The sequence below is a fragment of the Mesoplodon densirostris genome, chromosome 16, assembly GCF_025265405.1.
Source record: "Mesoplodon densirostris isolate mMesDen1 chromosome 16, mMesDen1 primary haplotype, whole genome shotgun sequence".
Taxonomy (NCBI): domain Eukaryota; kingdom Metazoa; phylum Chordata; class Mammalia; order Artiodactyla; family Ziphiidae; genus Mesoplodon; species Mesoplodon densirostris.
This window is the reverse complement of record NC_082676.1, coordinates 65325829-65343974: the sequence shown is the minus strand read 5'-3', so window position 1 is coordinate 65343974 and position 18146 is coordinate 65325829. Positions and strand designations below refer to the sequence as shown.

The window sequence follows — 18146 nt, the reverse complement described above, 5'->3', positions numbered from 1 at the left end:
GGGCCTCTAACAGCTTTTGTCTTGAGCTAGACTCCAGCGTCCTTGCACTTGGTAAATGGTTTTCTATAGAATCAATAATATTTCTTCTTTTTTTAAATATATATTTGTTAAAGTTATACCTTTTTGTTTCTCTGGGGAAATCTGCCTCAGCTTATTCCCAATAAATTAATACTCTTTGATAGCTTATATTCAGGGAGGGGGTGCAGTGGGGCAGGGGGCCCAACCCCAGCCCCTTGTGCTGCGCTGGAGTGGCTGGCAGAGGTCCCCAATGGGCAGTTCTGTGCTGGGCATAGGCCTGTGCTCTGCCACAGATTGGGGAGGGGGCTACAGCAGCTGCCCCCCTCCCGCTGCCTCCCAGGGTGGACCCAACCTGGACTCGGGGCAGGGAGTTCAGAAGTTTCCCCTCCTCCACCCACAGCGGGCAGAGCCTGGTGGTGGGTGGGCAGGTGGCCCAGCAGTTATTGCACAGGGAGCAGCAGATAAGGAAGGGCACCCACAAGGCAGCAGCATCTGCCCAGAGCCCTTGGGTCCCTCAACCAAGCAGTCCTCCAAGCTGGGCCCAGGGACAGGAGTTGTGCTTGTGCGGGGGCTGGACAGGACGGCCCACCCCCACCTCGTGCCCGCGGCCGCCTAGCGGGCTGCCCCCTGCGCCCCTCCCCCTTGGTCCACCGCCCTGCCCGCTCGCGCCGCCCCCGGAGGTACCCATCCTGAGGTAAAGGTCAGTGTGCGGGCCGGAGCCCAGGCGGCGCGGGTGGGCCCAACTTGGGCGGCCGCGTCACTCCAGCATGGCGTCCAGCTGGTCGGCCAGGTCGTCAAACATGCTGCCAATGTCGTCCAGGATGCTGCCGGTGCTCTTCTCCTCGGCGGCCGAGGGGCTGGGGGCGGGCGCAGCGTGAACTGGCTGGGTCGGCGCAGAACTTCCAGCCCCCATGTCCCGCCCATTCAGCGCAAAGTCCCGCCCCCGCGGAGGCCGGATCAGTCCACGCCCTCCCCACGTCTGCCCCGCTCCGCCCCCGGCCCACTCACAGTAGCCTGTCGGGGGCTGGGGCAGCTCGTAGAGCCCCGCCTACGCCAGGCCGTGCCCAGCGCAACTCGGGCCCGGCGCGACTCGGCCCCGCCCTCGCAGGGCAGCCTCCAGGTGTGCACCCGCCGCGGGGGCGCACAGACCCCCCCACCTACCCCCTCGCCGGACCGAGTCCTGCACCTACCGCGAGCCTTTCGCGTCCTCCTGCCGGATCTTCTCTTCTACGGCTTGCAGCGCCGCCGCCAGGCACGCGCTAGTCTCCTCAAGCTTCTGCCTGGCGCTGTCCCCCGGCGAGGCGCCGTCGGGCGCGGCGGGGGGCCCGGCTGCCGCTGCAGCAGCGCGCGGCGGCTTGGCTGGCACGTGCAGCGCGGGCACACCGGGGGACGGGGGCCTGGCCGGGCTGGCACTCAGCGAGGGCGGCGTGCTGGCGGGCTTGGTGAGGGCAGCAGGCGGCTGGCGTGCCGGCGAGGGCGACGGGCTGGCGCTGCCTGACTGCAGCCCCGCCGCTGCCTTGGCCGGCTTGGGCGCCGTGGGCGGTGGCGGCGGCTTGGGAGACACGGGCGGCGGCGTGCCGTGGGCACGCTTCACCTCTGCGGGGAAGAGGAGAGTCGCACCGGGGTGGGAGGTCGCGCGGCGCGCGCGCTGCCCATCCTGGCACAAGCCCTGCCCAAGCGCCCTGCCTCGAACCCAAGATTAGAGATAACGCCCTTTGCACTGCCGGCCGGGCTCCAGCTCCAGCCCTCCGCCCCCCCCCCCCGGCCTCCCTGAGGCTGCCAGGGGGCACGCTTCCCTGTGCAGGCCTGCTTGGGTCACTGCTTCCAAACCCCGCCTGGTCCGCCCCCAACCTCCATTCCCTTCCAGGTGTGGCCTGTTGCAGACACTGGCCCTTCCGTTGCTTGAATGCCACAGGGCCTTTGCACCTCCGATCCTTCTGCCTGGAAGCCTCTCCCCTCCCTCCTGTGCTTGGGTCATTTTACAGCCAGGTCAGAATCCTCCCTTAGCCTTCCAGCATCGCGGGCCTGTCCTCCTTCCACAGGTGCTGCTATTCATGGGTTTCTGTGTCTCCTTCACTGAGGAATGTAAGGATCATCCACCCTCGTCTCAGCTCTCGTTGGTGAAGTGGTCCAGTGGGTGGATGGACGAGAGGGTCTGGGGATACTTTCCCACCCCACTCCACCTGGCCTTCATCAAATCCAAGAAGTGGAAAACCCCTCAGATCATGGCATGGGGAGCTGGAGGAGGGCCCTTCCCCAGCTGGCTCCCTGAACCTACCTGGGCTGCCAGGACCTGGCAGTGGCACCTTCTTGGAGGCAGGTGTGGGCGAGCCCTGGATCTTGGGCACGGGCTGAGCCAGAATGGGCTTGGGAGAGACAGGTGGCTTGGCCGGCTTCCGGGCATCACTGTCTGGCGGGGGCAGCGGGGGCAGGTGCAACAGGTCAGAGGGTGGGGGCTCAGCGGGTGGCGGTGGCGGGGGCAGCTCTGGGGGCCCAGCCTGCTCAGAGGCCGGACGGCGGCGCACAGTGCCTGTTCCATTCTGGTACACAGACAGCGGTGGTAGGGGAGGCTCAGGACCTGCCTCCCTCTCCTTGGCCTTGGGCCGGCGCTTGACTGTGTCGGACTCAGTGAGGATGAACTTGACGTTCTCCTGCTGGCTCTGCTTGGCTCGGATGCGCCTCTTGAGCGTGGCGCTGGCCTCCACCCTGGCCAGTGGTGGGCCCTCCACACCCGCCTCACCCTTGGCTGGACCTCGAGGCCGCTGCCGGGTAGCGCCATCTTCCTCAAAGTGGCCGTGATCTGCAGGCCCCCCTGGCTCTCCCGGACCCCGGCGAGCAGTGGCCAGAAGTCCCGTGACAGGCCCACTCAGTGTGCGGCGCCGATTCACCACCTCGCCGTCAGGCCCAATGGCCTCCTTGTGCTTCACTGAGGCCAACACCGTGGCCACCCGGCCTGGCTCCGGGCTGGCGGGGCGAAGCATGGGGTGGCCCTCAGGGGGCCTGCGGGCTCCCCGGCCCCCACCCCCAATGGACGACAGCTCAAGCATGGCTGCAATGCTCTTCACGCTGCCAGCGCTTCCTGTGTCCACGCTGCCAGCCAAGTCACTAGCCCGCCGGCGCTGTGCCCGGATCCCCAGCCGGCCGTCCTCGGTCCCAGCCCCCTCGGTCTCCGCATCTGGCACTGACTCATCAGCCAGGTTGGCACTGGCCATGGCTGAGCTGGAGCGCTTGGGCGGGGGTGGGGGGGGCCCCTTCTTTCGCGGCCGCACAGCGAATGACTGGCTGCGGTTGACGTTCTTGTCAGCGCCAGCGGGTGCCCGCACCGAGTGGCTACGGCCCACACGCCGCTGGACTGTGGCGTAGGGCCCCGCTGTGGCCGGCACCAGCAGCTCGTCCCGCTCCGGCTCGCTGTCGGACGCCGCGTAGCGATTCAGGCTGTGGGCACGCTTCTTGGGCCGCCCTGGCTCCATGTCGGCCTCAGGGGGCAGGCACAGCGTGGGCACAGGCGCGGGCATGGCCGCAGGCGCAGGCCCCGGAGCAGCCGGCCCTGCTTCGCTCTCCACGGGTTGGGGCAGCACGTAGGCAAAGCCACGGTGTGTGGGTGACTGAGGCAGCGAGCGAGGTGACATGGGTCGCTCCACTGGTGGCAGCAGCTGTGGGGTGGGCTTCACCTTGGCTGTGGCTGGGGCTGGGCCATGAGGCCCCCCCAGGGATTGCGGGGAGCCTGGCCGGGCTTTTGTGGGAGTCTGGGGGGGCGTGAAGTGGCTGGTACCTGGTGGAAGGACCTGCCGTGGCTTGCCAGGCACTGGGGGCACACTGGCCCGCTTGACGCTGTGGCCGTGGCGGCTGGACCGGGCCTCCTTGTGGGGGGTACCCGGGGCCGGCCCCTCCTCCAGCAGGTACTCCTGGCTTCGTGACATGGGGCTGCCAGGCCCTGGGGGCCCGTCGCCCAGCAGCTCCTGAGAACTGCTCATGTGCCGTGCCCGCCCACCCAGGCTGGGCTCCTGCCGCATGGAGGCCCTTGGGGTGGGCGGCAGGTGGTTGGAGGGCTTCTCAGTAGGGGCAGCGGCAGCGGCAGCCCCTTCGGCCGGGCCCGTCAGGGCAGCCTGCAGCTCACCGCTGAGCTCACTGTCCTGGAAGGTGGTCATCTTAGGAGACTGGCAGTCAGCCGGGGCAGGCTCGGGTGGGGGTGGCGACTCGATGGCCATCACTTCAAGTGACTGTGGTACCTTCCGGCGCAGGGGTCCCCCCTCATACTTGGCGTACTCTGCCTTCTGCAGCTCTGCCAGTTTCCTCACTGCCAGCATCAACTTCTTCTGGTGTCCTGAGTGGGGCGGGGGGCAGGTCAGGCCAGGGAGGGTGGTGAGGACCAGGAGGCAGTGTGGGTGGGGTGGGGCCTCACCCAGCTTGGTGATGCCGATCTCCTGCAGGTCTTCCCAGGTGATGTCGGTGATGAAGTCGATGTTCTCGTAGCCATTGTCCACCAGCACCTTGTAGTACTGAGCCAGGCCAATCATGGACAGCCACATGGCCAGGTTAGCCTACGGAGCAGGGGACACAGAGGGCAGCCCGAGCTGGCCGCCCACACCCTGCCTATTACTCAGAGCTGTCAGAGGAGAGGGCACCGGGCCAGCCTGGCACAGAGAGACGGAAGGACAAACAGACAGGCCCGAGGCATCAGCTTTGGAGACAGTGCAGCCTTGACAGGAGCCCAAGGCCAGCTCACACACACTTGCGAACATATGCAAACACACACAGAGGGGCGACTCTCTCCTCAGGATACCCTTTGGGGGAGGGGGAAGAATGCGCTTCCTCACCTGCCCAGGCAGCCATGGGGACAGCATCCACGTGGACACACCACACACGTCATGGACACAGACACACAGCACCACCAACCAGATACGTGTATACACACACCCTGCATCCCAGCCATCCACGGGCACTGACACCCCTCTGAGTCACGCTCACGCCCTCTCACCACTTCCCCACCAGCGTCAGGCACACGTCACACAGCCTTGTCACACGCCTGGCAAATATCCGTGATGGTCTTCACCCAGAACCACCGGTGGCTCCCTGAATGGCATCCACCCATCCACACTCCCAGCTGGATGTCACTCATGCACCAACACAGCACACTTGGTCACCTCCTTGGGTGCACAAGCGAAGTGAAGCCCCTGGGACCCGGACGTGCTGGCTGGGAGGACCCCTGAGCCGCTGACTGAGTGGGGTGAGGCAGAGTGGATGAGCACAAACCCACCTGTCACCAACCCACAGCCCTGGGGCTCTCGGTGGCCATGGCATCTCCCTCACAGACGGGTGGGAGCCCGAAGCACAGCGCAAGGCCCAGAGAGGCAGCGTGGATGTGACAGGCCCCGGGCCCACCTTCTCCCAGCCCAGAGCCTGTCCCACCACAGACTGCCTGTTCGTGACAGCACGGGCCGCGGCTGGTGTGGCTGTCAGCCAGTGTGTGCAGTCACCAGTGGGCGCCTTGAATGTATTTAGCATACGCGTGCTGTGTACCCGAAGCATGCACAGGCGTCTTCCCCATACATGTGCCTGGGTGTGTGCAAGCACATCCCATCCCCACGGCCCCCTGCAGTGTCTGGGTGTGTGTGTGATGGGCAGTGCTGTGGGGTGCCGGGTGGCTCCGGTGTCCCTGTGGGGCCTCCTGAGTGTGGAGCACATAGTGGAGATGGGGACTCTCCAGGCTTCAGGCTCCCCTTGCCCTGACAGCCCTCAGAGGCGGTCACCACTGCCCCTGCCCCTGCCCCAGGGAGGCAGGCCCCAGTGGCCCTGATGGACAAACAGAGGTCATCCTCTGCTCTCCTCTGTCTGGACTCCCCGGAGGGCAGGGGTGGGCTGTAGCCAGGGAGGCAGGCTGTCTGTCTGTCTGTTTGCCCAACCTGGGACTGGCCACTGGGGTGCAGGGGGCCTTACGGGTTTGTGCTCAGGCAGCCAGTCGGGGATGCTCAGGCCGCTGATCTCTGCAGTGATCTTCTTCCGGTGGCCTGGCTTGGTGACCCCGATGGCCGTGAGGTCCTAGGTGGAGGAGAGGCCCATTAGCAGAAGGCTGGGGGCCCATCTCTGGGTCAGCTGGTAGACAGCCTTCGGGCAGCTCACCTCGGGGGTCATGCGGCTGATGGTGGGCAGGTCATAGCCGGCGCTGATGAAGTTGGGGGCGTAGAGCTGCAGCTGGAACGTGGCAAGCCACTGGCTGACAGCCTCGGCGCCCTGGAAGACACAAGGCACCCGCTGCAGGCTCGCCCGCCTGCTCCCCCGCCAGGCATGCACCCCAGCCACCGCGGCGCCTCCTTCTCTGCTCAGCTGAAGACCACGCAGTGCAATCTGCTGTCCGCTGGGCCGTCTGCAGCCAGGCCCCGTCAGCCTGGCCTGGGTGCTCCTCCTCGCTCTGTGGTCCTGGGTGCCGCTGTCTTGAGCATCGTCCAGCACCTCGGCCTCCTTCTGTGATCTCCACCAGGAGGGTCCAGCTGCTGTCCACATCACAGGCCTCCCTGACCGTCCCCCCCATTCCTGGACCAGGGACACCCTGCAGTGTGGCCCTGTGTGAGGGGCTCTGGGAATGGGGCCTCAGGTGGGGCAATTTAGCGCTTCCCCTCTACGCCCCAGAAGGTGGGCTCTACCCAGAGGAATGCAGGAGGACTCAGCCAGCAGCTCATGCCCGCCCTAGCACGCAGGTGCATGCACACAGGACCTGTCTCACCCACATACACGCCTTGGCTCGTCTCACATCCATGCCATTCCACACGCACACACATGCGCACATGTGCCCGCATCACAATCACACCAGCCACACACAAACACACCCCCACTCACCTGACACCCGTGTCACACTTCCTAGACACACTAGCTTACACGCACAGCGTGTACAAGAGACAACAGCTACACACACAGACTGACAGACCAACAGAAGGACAGGCCCGGCCTGTCAAGGGCCCTGGCTGTGCTGCGGCCAAGCCAGGCAGGCTGCCCTGGGCGCCCCCCCACCTGCAGCCGGCCCAGGCCTTGTACCTTGCCCTCCGATGCTGTCTCCAGCTTCTTGGGTGGCTGCTCCCCATAGACCTGCCCGGCATGGGTCACTGGAGTCTGGGACCGGGTGGCACCTGGGGACGAGAGGGTGTGGTGGGGCAATGGCTGCCTGGGGGCCACCTCCCGGCCAGGCCAGCAGTGCTGTGTCCTTGCTCTTACCTGAAGAGCCCTCCGGAGGCTTGACAGGGCTGTCCCCGGGGCTGGAGTCGGAGACAGACTTCTGGGAGAGCACGGTGGCCAGGAGCTGCAACGCAGACAGGCTGGCTGGCCAGTGCTGCTCTAGACACAGGCCATCCCGGTCCTGCCACCAACCCACCTACCTTGACCCCTTCAGAGCCTGCGTGCAGGGTGTGGCCCCCGCTGCTCCGGCCACTGGCCACACTGCTCAAGCTGCCACTGCGCTCCCCGCCTGCCAGCAGGAGGGAGCAGCATCAGCTAGTGCCAGCCCTGCAGAGCCAGGTGCTGCCTTGCAGAAGTGCCACCGCCACCACCCTCCAGAGGCCCCCACCTACCTGCAAATGGCTTCCTCAGCACCCAGATCTCCTCTGGGGGTGCAGAGGGCCCTGCTGAGCTGCCTCCCTGGGGTGGGCTTGGTTCGGCACCTGCTCGAGAACCTGTGGGCCAAGCACAGTCTCCCTGAATCCTGGACTGGCCCAGCCCTGGGGCATCCCCTGGTCTGGCCCCCAAGTCTGCGCAGAGCAGAGGCTGGACACACGCATGCCTGGGGGTCAGTACAGCCTCCTCCCACCCTGTCTCCGAGGAGCTGAGCGACCCTCAGAAGGCCCTTCCCAACCTTGGACATTTGAGAGCAGGAGAGCGTGGCAGAGAGAGGCGCAGGCCAGGCTACCCTGTGGTCCTGGAGGTGGGAGTAGGGAATTGCAGGAGGGTGCAAACCCCTCTGTGCCTGGGGAGCAGGGGGAGGGAGGAGGCCCCCAGGAGCCTGGGTCCAGGCTCCTCACCCCAGGGAACTAGATGACCTTGGGTGGATTGGCCGTACCTCCTAAGTGGCCCCCCTGCCCTCTCACCCGGCCCGTCAATCTCCATATCCTCTCTGTGGGGTAAACGAATCACACCAGTCCCCCATCTGAAGCCATTCCATGGCCCTATGGCCTCATCCTGCACCCCCTCCCTCTCTGTCACCAAGTCAGCCACATTGGGCTCCCTTGGACCCTTACACAGTCACACTCTGTCCTGCTTCAGTGCCTTTGCACGTGTGGTTCCTGCTGCCGGGAATGCTCTGCCTGTGGCTAGCCCCTCCCACTTCTCAGGGCCTTCTCTGTCCACACTTGTCTAAAGTGGATCTCCATCTGCAATCTCTGTGTCACTAGTTGGTACGTTTCCTTCCACATTTATTTCACTGTTCCCTTCTCCCCTCCCTCCCCGAGGGCAAGCTCCTTGGGAGCAAGAATGACGTCCATCTGGGATACCATCTATTCCTAGTACCTGGCATGCGATGTCTGTTGAATACATGAAGGAGTGGGTCTGGGGACGCTGATGAGGAGACAGCTGGCAGGACACACTCTGGACCCCACACCTAGCAATGGCTAGAGCTGACAATCCTTGCCCTGCCACCCAAAACGCGGTGCACCTGCTTCCTTCTGGCCCGCAAGCCTATCCCTGGGTGGGACTTGCCTGCTCGCTTGATGATGGCCTCGCCCAGGGAGGACGGGAAGTAGCCCACACGGTCATTGCCTGTCCTGTTGTCATGGATACAGCCCTTCCACCGGCCGTCTGGATGCTGCTCGAGGACCTGGCCAGATACGGTGGGGGGAGCATGCTCAGGGAGACACCCCTCCATGTCAAGTGGGTGGGTGGCCTTGGCCTCCTGCTCAGAACCCCCAGTTGCTGCCGGGTGTTGCGGGGAGCATTCCAGGTCCCATTCATCCCTGTTCCAGCAGCCCCAGGCCATCCTTACTGTGATAATGTCCCCGGCTTTCACATTGAGGCTGGTCAGGTCGTAATTGTTGCAATAATCCTTGGTCGCCCGGACCTGCAGGGCTGCCGAGGCCTCTGGGGACACAGGAGGCAGCAGACCCCCCAGTCCTGTGAGCCGGCCTGGCCCAGGCCCCAGCCCTGCCCCCCGGCCCCGCCCGGGCCCACCTCGCAGCAGCTGCTTGATCTCCTTGCTGGCCTGGGAGGTGGTGAATTGGTGCACGATGTCCAGGGCCGTCTGGCTGTAGGTGTTCCTCACGTGGGCATTGATCCCATTCTGTATGTGCCAGAGGGTGAGGACTCTCAGGAGCCCCCTACACCCCCACTTGACCCCAGCTCCCTCTGGCCCCTAACTCACATCGAGCAGCAGCCGAACCACTTCCGTCTTCCCACAGAGTGCGGCCTCGTGCAGGGCCGTGCCGGACTTGGTCTGGCGGTTAATGTCAATGCCAGCTTGGAGGAGGAGTCTGACGGGGAGGTAGGAGGAGCAGGCAGGGCCCTGCACAGAGAGCCCTCTGCCCCAGCACCCCCAAGCCGGGCTCCAGTTCCTGGGGGCTGAGGATGAGCTAACCCTGTCCCACATCCCCGACAACCCCTCCCTGTGTTAACCCTTCACACTCTTATCTCGTCTCATCCTAGTGTAGGCAGTGCTGCGATGCCCACTTTAAGGATGGGGAAACTGAGGCTCAGAGAAGTTAAGAGTCTCCTCAAGGTCAGCCAGCAAGTGGCACAGGCTGTGGGGCTATAGAAGACCACTCCCCACCCCCCTCCAGTACATCCTTTATGTGGGCGGCTTGAGGCATCCTTCGTATCCAGAGACCTGACCACATCCCCACAGCTCCCTGGCTGCTCCTGTCTTATTGCCAAGCCAGGAGCAGGAACCCCAAGGCTGGGTGCCCCTTACCCCGCCCCCACCCCCCACGGCCATACCTGATGATGTCGATGTGGCCATTCTTGGCTGCCAGGTGCAGGGGGCTGGTGCCATTGGGGTTGGTGGTGTCCCCTGGCCGGGGCTCTAGCAAGGCCGCACACATGTTGCTGCTCAGGAGCAGCTGGACCACCTAGAAGGAGGGGTCAGAGTAGGGGGGCCCAGGAATGGGGTGGGGAGCTGCAGTTTGTCTCCCACTCCCACCCCAGGAGAAGAAGTTGGTGTCCCACTCAGCTCCCTGGGGAGACTTACCCCAACGCGGCCGAACTCACAGGCAAGGTCCAGGGGTGTCTTCCCCGAGTTGTCCACCATGCACGGGTTGGACTGGTGCTGGAGCAGCATCTCAGACTGCAGGGACCACAGGGTGTGGTCAGGCCCAATGCATCCGTCAGGCTCATTCTGCCTCAGGCACCCTGTCACCCTTGAGGTCCTTACCACGTCGTAGTGTCCATGCTGGGCCGCCAAGTGCAGGGGGATGTGGCCCTCATCAGACGGGACATTCACCGCTGAGCCCGCCTTCAGCACCAGCTTCATGGGCTCCTTCCGGCCCTGCCAGGCCGCATAGTGTAGCGGCCGCATGCCTGTGGGCAAGGGGGGCGGTTGGGAGCTAGCCCCTGACCCTGAACCCAACCCTCACTTCTAGGATGCTGATCCCATGAGAACCTGCCTCAACCCAGACCAAGACCCGGGGCTGAGACCTCAGTTGAGGGGTCATCCTGGCCTCCAGGGACCCCACTTCTGACCTTGACCCCCTGCCTCTGGCTCTGAGATCCCTGACAGGCCTTGCCTTTGTTGTCCTTGATGTCCACAGCAGCCTGGGCCTCCAGCAGCAGGGTGATCAATTCCGTGTTGCCATTCAGGGCTGCGTGGTGCAGGGCAGAAAAGCTGGGACAGGTGACAGACATGTATGGGCAAGGAGCCGGGCACCCTGCCTTCCCCAGGAGTCCTTGACCCCCATACCAGACTGACATCTCCCCGGGCTGAGAACTCACCCATCTGGGTCTTGGAAATTGACATTGATCTTCTTGGTGGAGCCCAGGAGCTCTGGGGTGGGAAGGAGACATGGTGAGGGAGGCTCCGTCCAGCCCCTACTGAGGCCTACCTGGGTCCCAGCCCCCTCTAGACAGAGAGCAGGCAGAGAGCGGCTGGCTAGCTCCCTGGCAGGCTCAGAGCCAAAGCTATCTAGGTCTTTAGTCTAGAAATGTTAATTCATTCAACCCTGTTTCCAGAACTCAGCATCAGGTACCAACTTTTGGCCCTTGGTTTCCCACTGAACTAAGACATTGGGAGGTTCATAGGCCCTGTCCCTGCCTGGGAACAGAAGCCAGGGCTGTGCACCCACACAGGCGCACACATGTGCACATGAACCCCCCTCCCTTGAGACGCTGGCTGAGCACCTGCCAATGGTGGGAGGGAGAGAGCCAGCCCAATCTGTCTCTCAGAAGGACCCAGATGGGGCCGGGGGTGGCCCAGGAAGGCTGGAACACCCGGAAATGGGGGTATCTCTGGGGAAGATCTGCATTTCCAGGGTTCAGCCTCCCCCAACTCCCAGCCTGAGGCCTGGTCTGTGTAGATGAGCCCCATTTGGCAGGGCAGGATGGGGAGGCAGGCAAGTGGGCCAGTGCCTCCAAGCAACCACATTACAATGGCCCCCTCATCTATGCGGGCATGCGCAGGCCCCAGGGTCAGCCCGCCTGAAGCCCGAGGGGCTCCAGCCCTCCCTTGGGGGACCCAGTCTACTCCCGGGGCGTCCCCAGTCCTGGCCTCCACCAGCCGCCTGCTAGAGGAGGGGAGCCCACCGATGCCCTCCCCATGGGCTCAGGTCCAGCCGGACTCGGGCCAATCCCCTGCCTGTCTGGGCCACGGTTACATAAACCATTTGTGGGTCAGTCACTCTGTGAGGGAGGGGCTGGCAGGACAGAAGCCCCTTTGTCCAGGCTCAGGACAGGGATGGGGGCAGGGGGCTGAGGGAGTCGAGTCACAGAGGGGCTGCTGCAGGGCTGCTCCGTGACCCACAGCAGCCCCGGCTGCTCCGGCCTCGGTTCTCAGCTTTTGGATGTAGGGTGTGGGTCCCTCAATGGCCCACAAAGTCAGACGGGCCTGAAGTCAAATCCTCCCTCTGCCCCTTACTAGCCCTGAGGCCTTGGCTGTGAGCTCGAAGGGTCTAACAGGGCCAGCCTCACAGGCGTAAGGGCGCCTCCAGACAATACATGAAGGGTCTGGCACAGAGTCAGCTCAGCACGTGGCAGTTCCTAATACTAGCCCTATAGGAATCCCACCCCACCCTCCCCAGGGAGGGGCTTCTCCAGTGAAGAGCCGAAGAGCTGAGGCTCCAGGACGAGAGGCGTCTCCACTCCCCTGCCCCTCCCCCCGCCTCAGACACTTGGCTGATGCTAACGGCTGTCTAAGTTGGCAGCAGTGCCACCCCTCCTTCCCCGTGGTGGTCCAGGGCAAAACCTTGGAGGCAGCCCTGGGTCCTTTCTTGAGCCCTTATATCTTCTCCATCGGTCAATCCTGTTGGCTCTACTTTCAAGACACTTTCAAAGCACACCTGGAATCCTACCCTTTCTCACCAGCACCATCATCACCACCCTGGGCCAGGCCAGCGTCCCTCAAAGGACCACTGCCATCACCTCCCCCTGGCATCTCCACTTCCACCCTGCCCCCTCCAGTCCATCCTCCATGCCCACTGAGGTCAGGGGGACCCCGTTAGAACATGGGTCCGGTCCCATTACTCCTGTCTCACTGGGGTTGGAGGCCAAAGCCGGACAATGGCCCTGTATGATGCAGCCCTCCTTTCACTTCGAATTCCTCCTCACCCCTGTTCCAGCCACCTGAGCCTCCTTGATGGCACTCCAACACACCTGTCTCCCCTGCCACAGGGCCTTTGCACATGCTCTGTGTGTTTGTGTGCATGTGTGTGTGTGTGTGTGTGTGTGTGTGAGCCATTCTTCCCTCAATTATCCCCATTATTCCCTCTTCATGTCCTTCGGGTCTCTATCCAAGACCTGCTTGTCAAAGCCTCCTCCCCATCTAAAATGGTAATCCCCTGGGAGTTTCCTGGTGGTCCAGTGGTTAGGACTCGGCACTTTCACTGCCATGGCCCAGGTTCAGTCCCTGGTTGGGGAACTAAGATCCTGCAAGCTGTCCGGTGTGGCCAAAAAATAAAAAATAAAAAATAAATAAGGGCTTCCCTGGTGGCGCAGTGGTTGAGAGTCCGCCTGCCGATGCAGGGGACACGGGTTCGTGCCCCAGTCTGGGAAGATCCCACATGCCGCGGAGCGGCTGGGCCCGTGAGCCATGGCCGCTGAGCCTGCGCGTCCAGAGCCTGTGACCCGCAACGGGAGAGGCCACAACAGTGAGAGGCCCGCGTACCGCAAAAAAAATTAAATAAATAAATAAATAAATAAAACGGTAATCCCCTTCCCATCTCGTGTCTGTTGTATTTTTCTCTTTAGCCCCCATACCACCATTTATCTTGTTTATTGTCCATCTCCATCACTAAATTACAGGCTCCAAAAGTACAATAGTTTTTATCTATTTTGCTCACTGCCGTATCCTTGGTGGCTATAACACTGCCAGGTGCACACACAGTGCTCAGTAACTGGTGACTGAACTGTACCCTCATCCCACACACTCTGTCCACCTGCCAGGGCCGGCTTCAAGTGTGTCACCTGTGCAGCCACTCAGAAGAGCCCCACACCTGGCTGGATGCTCTGCTGTCGCGAGATTGTTATTTTTGGTTTTTGTTTTTGGGTTTTTTTTTTTGGCCCCATCTTGTGGCATGCGGAACTTCCCCGACCAGGGATTGAACCCGCGCCTGCTGCAGTGGAAGCGTGGAGTTTTAACCACTGGACCACCAGGGAAGTCCTATTATTTTTTTGGACAAGTCACCCCCCCACCATTTTCATTTTGCGCTGGGCTCTGTGGATTATGCGGCCAGGCCTGCCACGGTCCCTTGTCGTGAAGATGAAGGGAGCCCAGGCATCGCTGTCCCCCAGCACCTCTGCCTTGCTCAAGCCCACGCTCAGCACATTCCTCCACCAAAAGGCTCTGGCCCCCGACTCTAATGTTTGCTGCCCCCCACCCTTCTTAGTTCCCATGTAGCCAGTTCTCAGCTTCTCCCCACAAGACTTCCCAGGCCAGCTCGCTCTCCTCCCTCCCGCAGCCAGGGTGCCCAGGAAGCTACAGAGCCAGGTGCTCTGAGTGGAGCCCGAGGCCAGGCCCACCTGCTCGCCCAGTCACAGCTGCAGGTGCTGAAATCTCAGAGGGGCTGGAGGTTGAGGCCCATGAAGTGACACAGACACCAGTGGGGAGAGGGTGTCTCCATCCAGAAGGGGATCACTCCCCACAGAAGAAGGAGCATCTTGCTAAGGTCATCTTCCCCCCACCCACCGCCACTCCTGGCCACTGTTCTCCTCAAAGAGGAAAAGTGCTGGAATTGGATGAAGGGGGGCTTGAGGTCTTGGAGCACCCCCAATTCCCATGGGGACACTGGACACCCGGGAAGGTCCCAGAACTGCAGCCTGCCTGGGGCTGGGGGCTGTACCTCATGGAGCAGGTGCCCTGAATGAAGCTGGAGCAGAGCACGGCTTCAGGGGCCTGGGTGGGTGGGAGAGAGGAGGGCAAGTGGGGATAAGCTGAAGGCCCCAGGAGCCCCTTTCCCTTTTCCACGAGGGCACTAAGTCCTACGGATTGCCATCAGTCATAGCGCATATGCCTTGCCCCTGACCGCCCCCATGACTTGGGCTCTCCGGTCTCCTATCACCCCGGCCCTCTAACTGCTCTCCTGATACTACCCCTACCTCTGAAGTCACCTCCAAACTCCAGCTGCAGAGGCCCTGGGGGGAGCCCACCCCAGACCCTTTTCCACTCCACCCTTGTGGCCTCCCTCCACCCCTCTGCCCAGATGCTCCTCCAACCATGGAAGTCACCCACAGGCTACCTCCACAGAGCCACATCTGTCCCCTACAGGGACATGGTCTTGGCCTCCTCTGCTCCCACCGCAGATTGGCTGAGCCCTGTGGCCTCCAGCATAGAAAGGCACCCTCTCAAATCCCCCAGGGCACGCAGCTCTGAGCCAGACGCTGGAAGGGAACTCTTAGTGGGCCAAGGTGAGTGAGCACAGGAGCGCTGGCCGTAGTCTTCAGTGAAATGGAAGAAAGGGGAGGTTGGGCCAGAAGGAAGGGCAGGGTGTCTGCCCACACCCCAGAAGACCAACCTCCACCCCAGTATTTTCCCTCCCTAGCAGTCTCTTCTTCACTTCAAGGATGACTGCTAAGGGTGACGGTGCCTGTGCATGTAAGTGGAGCCTCCCTTCAGGCGGGATAGGGGTGCTGACAGAGCCTGGGGTGTCACTGGGGTGTGGGGTGAAGGGAAGGTGTCAGCACAGGGAGGAGACTGTGGAAACAAGAATCGTGGGAACACCTCTGGAGTTGGGGGCCCCAGGGAGCACCGCTGGATGCCCCCTACCCCATGGCCCAAACTCCAGCTGTACTTTGCTGAATCAAAATACATCTTACTCCAAAGCAGGCCAGTGTTGCCATGACAACCGAGCTAATTCATGGAGGGATTTCTCTGATTTATTATGCCGGCCCCTGTGAGTCAGAGAGCCCAGATTCGGGTGCCAGGGCAGGTGTCTCTCCTATCCAGAGACGAGGCCATGCAGGGGCAAATGCAGAGATCCAGGCAGAGACACAGGTAGAGGTAAAGGTCCCCACACCTCCCCTGGATGGCCAGAGTAGAAGTGGGGAGGAGTCCCCAAATCTGATGCCCCCCACTTCCTCGGTGCACCGCCCTGGGCCATCTAGGAAATGGCCACAGTTAGCACTTCCGGAGCACTTACTAAGTGCCTGGGCTTCACGCGTGTACTCGCTGTTCTTACAACAATGCCACGAGGCAGGGACCACAAATGTCCCCATCCTACAGATGAGGAGACTGAAGCCCAGAGACTGGAGATGCCTGTGCCCAAGGTCGGATGGCCACTAGGTGGAAGACTTTGCCTTGCCTTCCACCTCTCAATCCCTGAGCCTGCTTTTGAGGCTCAGCTGAGGTTGCCTCTGCCTGAAAGCCCTCCCTTTCTGAACCCTGAGGCCCTGAAGCCAGCCCTAACTGGCAGACTATCCCTGGGCCTCCAGTGTGGAAGGCAGGGACCACCTGTGTATGTGTGCTTGCGAGGCACAGATGTGCAGCTCTCTAATTGCACAGTGCAGATAGTAGTGGCCAGGCAGGGGCTGCAGTGGGAGGGGTCCTCCTGGGGCTCAAGGACCTACCCCCACCTGCCCCAGAGGCTGTCTCAGTTCTCAGCATCTCCCCTGGAGAGAGGGGAGGGTACCTCCCTGGCTTACATACAGTCCCAGGGGGTGGCATGGGGAGTCGGGGCACCCAGACCCCACCTGCTACCCAGCAGAGCCCTATCCGCGCCCACACAGGTGCCCTGACACACTGACACGGCCATACGTGCGCAGTCACACACGCGGCTGGTCCACACGCCCATCCATCCATCTCCAGGGTCCCCGGGGGAGGCTCCAGGCTGAGCTGGGATGAGTACTGGGATCAGGGCGCCAAGCTTCCAACTATCCCCTGGGACCCCCACAGAACAAGCTCAGGATGGCCAGTGGGAGACCCCCTCCCCCCCCAGTCTCCTTTTCCAGCAGGGAAGCCAGAGAGGACCAGGGTCTGCACCTGCCTCGAACTCAGCCTACCCTGGGCTGGGCGACCTTGGGCCTCTGCTCCCCCTTCAGTAAATGGCCCCCAGCCGGCCATGCCTGGGCAGCCACACCCCCAGCATGGTCCTGCCACCCCTCCTTCCCTGATAAGCATGTTATTAAACATGGGGCGGGGAAGGGGTCTGACAGAGACTGTCAGCCCTGTGGTCTCCCCTTACCGCAAGAGGCCCCTCCCTCTCTCCATGGCGTGGGGGGGAATCCGCCTCGCCCTTTAAAGGCCCAGAAGAGACCTCCAGCTGTCAGCCCGCAGCCCGGGAAGGGAGGGGAACGGAGGCAGGAGAGAGGGATGCGAATGCCTGCGGCCTGGAAGGTGGGTGCCGCCAGGTGCCCGCTGGGGGGCTCGGGTGACGGCCTGGCGCTCGATGCAGCCCCTCCTTCAGTGCTGGTAGCGGGGGGCGCGGACGGAAGGTCTGGGCGCTGCTGGCCCCGCCCCGCCCCCGGGGACCCGACAGCATCCCCCTCCCCGCCCTGCACCGGGCGGGGTGGGGGGCTCGGCGCTGGAGACGGCCCCGGGGCGCGCCGCGGCTCGCGTCCGCTCCCCGCGCCCCCCGTACCCCCCGTACCCCCCGCACTCACTGGCCTTTCCGGGCCGCGGCCTCTGCAGCAGCCTCTGCGCGGTCCCCACGTCCTCCGCCTTCACCGCCTGCACCAGTTCCTGCTCCTTCCCCATGGCGCGACCGGGGCCGCAGCGACGCGGCTGAGCTCCGTGCGCTCGGCGCGGCTCAGAGGCGGCGGCGGCCCCACGGCACCCGCCGCATCCTCCTCCCTCCCCCGCAGCCTCCTCCGCCGCCCGCGCCCCTCGCTGTCCTCGGGCTCCAGCTCGGGCTCGGGCTCCCGGCGCGGAGGGGGCGGGGAGCGCGTCACGGGCGGGGGGCGGCCTGGGGGCGGGGGCCGGCGGCGGCGGGAGCGGGGCGGGGGCGCGGCACCTGGCGCCGCCTCCCGGACGCCTGGGTCCCCCTTCCTCGGCCGCTGACCTCGGTGCGCCCGCGCCGGCCGCGCGCCCGACTCCTTGGCTCCGCCCCTACATTAGGACCCGTCCTCCCGAGACGCCCCCTCCCCACGTGCGGGCTGCGCGGCTCAGGCCCGGCCTCTGCGGACCCCCCGCGGCCCCGGCGACCGCCAGGGGCTAGGGACAGTAGCCGCCGGGGGGCCGGACACTGAGCCCCGACTCGGCGGCGGCGCCGCCAGGCAGAGCCTGAGAGAGGCTTCCAGAGGCTGCGGGACCAACGGGGGGAGGGACTCAGGCAGTGGGCGGGCAGGGACCCGGGCATGGAGATACCCGGGCATCGGCGGCACAGAAGCCGGCCCGCCAGGGGCTGTCAGACATTTCTGGCCCGTGGTTCCCGTGGGAGGTGTCGAAGGACTGTGAAGAGGAATCTCCCAATAATGAATTCGGTGTCAGGGAACCCGCCCTCCCCCTCCCGCAACTGCACCTTCATGCCCTGCAGCCTCTGGCTCTCTCCACAAACAATGCTAGGCGACCCCCCACCGCC

At 63.6% G+C, this 18146-nt stretch overlaps 1 protein-coding gene across 1 annotated transcript; it reads right to left on the bottom strand.

Annotated features, from left to right (window-relative positions):
* Window positions 1-705: 705 nt before the first annotated feature.
* Window positions 706-17380, bottom strand: CASKIN1 (CASK interacting protein 1). The gene is made up of 20 exons (XM_060077786.1): window positions 17230-17380; window positions 10918-10969; window positions 10713-10810; window positions 10361-10506; window positions 10178-10273; window positions 9928-10058; window positions 9356-9464; window positions 9166-9274; window positions 8981-9075; window positions 8698-8815; window positions 7578-7679; window positions 7386-7474; window positions 7225-7309; window positions 7048-7139; window positions 6139-6249; window positions 5956-6057; window positions 4421-4559; window positions 2297-4342; window positions 1209-1614; window positions 706-875 (listed from the first exon to the last, which is right to left on the bottom strand). Exons 1-20 carry the CDS (start codon window positions 17321-17323, stop codon window positions 776-778), a joined length of 4320 nt encoding a protein of 1439 aa, XP_059933769.1. The 5' UTR covers window positions 17324-17380; the 3' UTR covers window positions 706-775.
* Window positions 17381-18146: the final 766 nt, after the last annotated feature.

Bases quoted from the DNA above. Each gene is read 5' to 3' on its own strand.
- CASKIN1 (XM_060077786.1), bottom strand. From the start codon at position 17,323: ATGGGGAAGGAGCAGGAACTGGTGCAGGCGGTGAAGGCGGAGGACGTG. The intron at 7,680-8,697 runs GCAAGTCCCACC...CTTGGCCCACAG, and splicing joins GGCCATCATCAAGCGAGCAG to GTTCTCGAGCAGGTGCCGAA. The intron at 876-1,208 runs GTAGGTGCAGGA...GCCCGCCCCCAG, and splicing joins GAGGACGCGAAAGGCTCGCG to CCCCTCGGCCGCCGAGGAGA.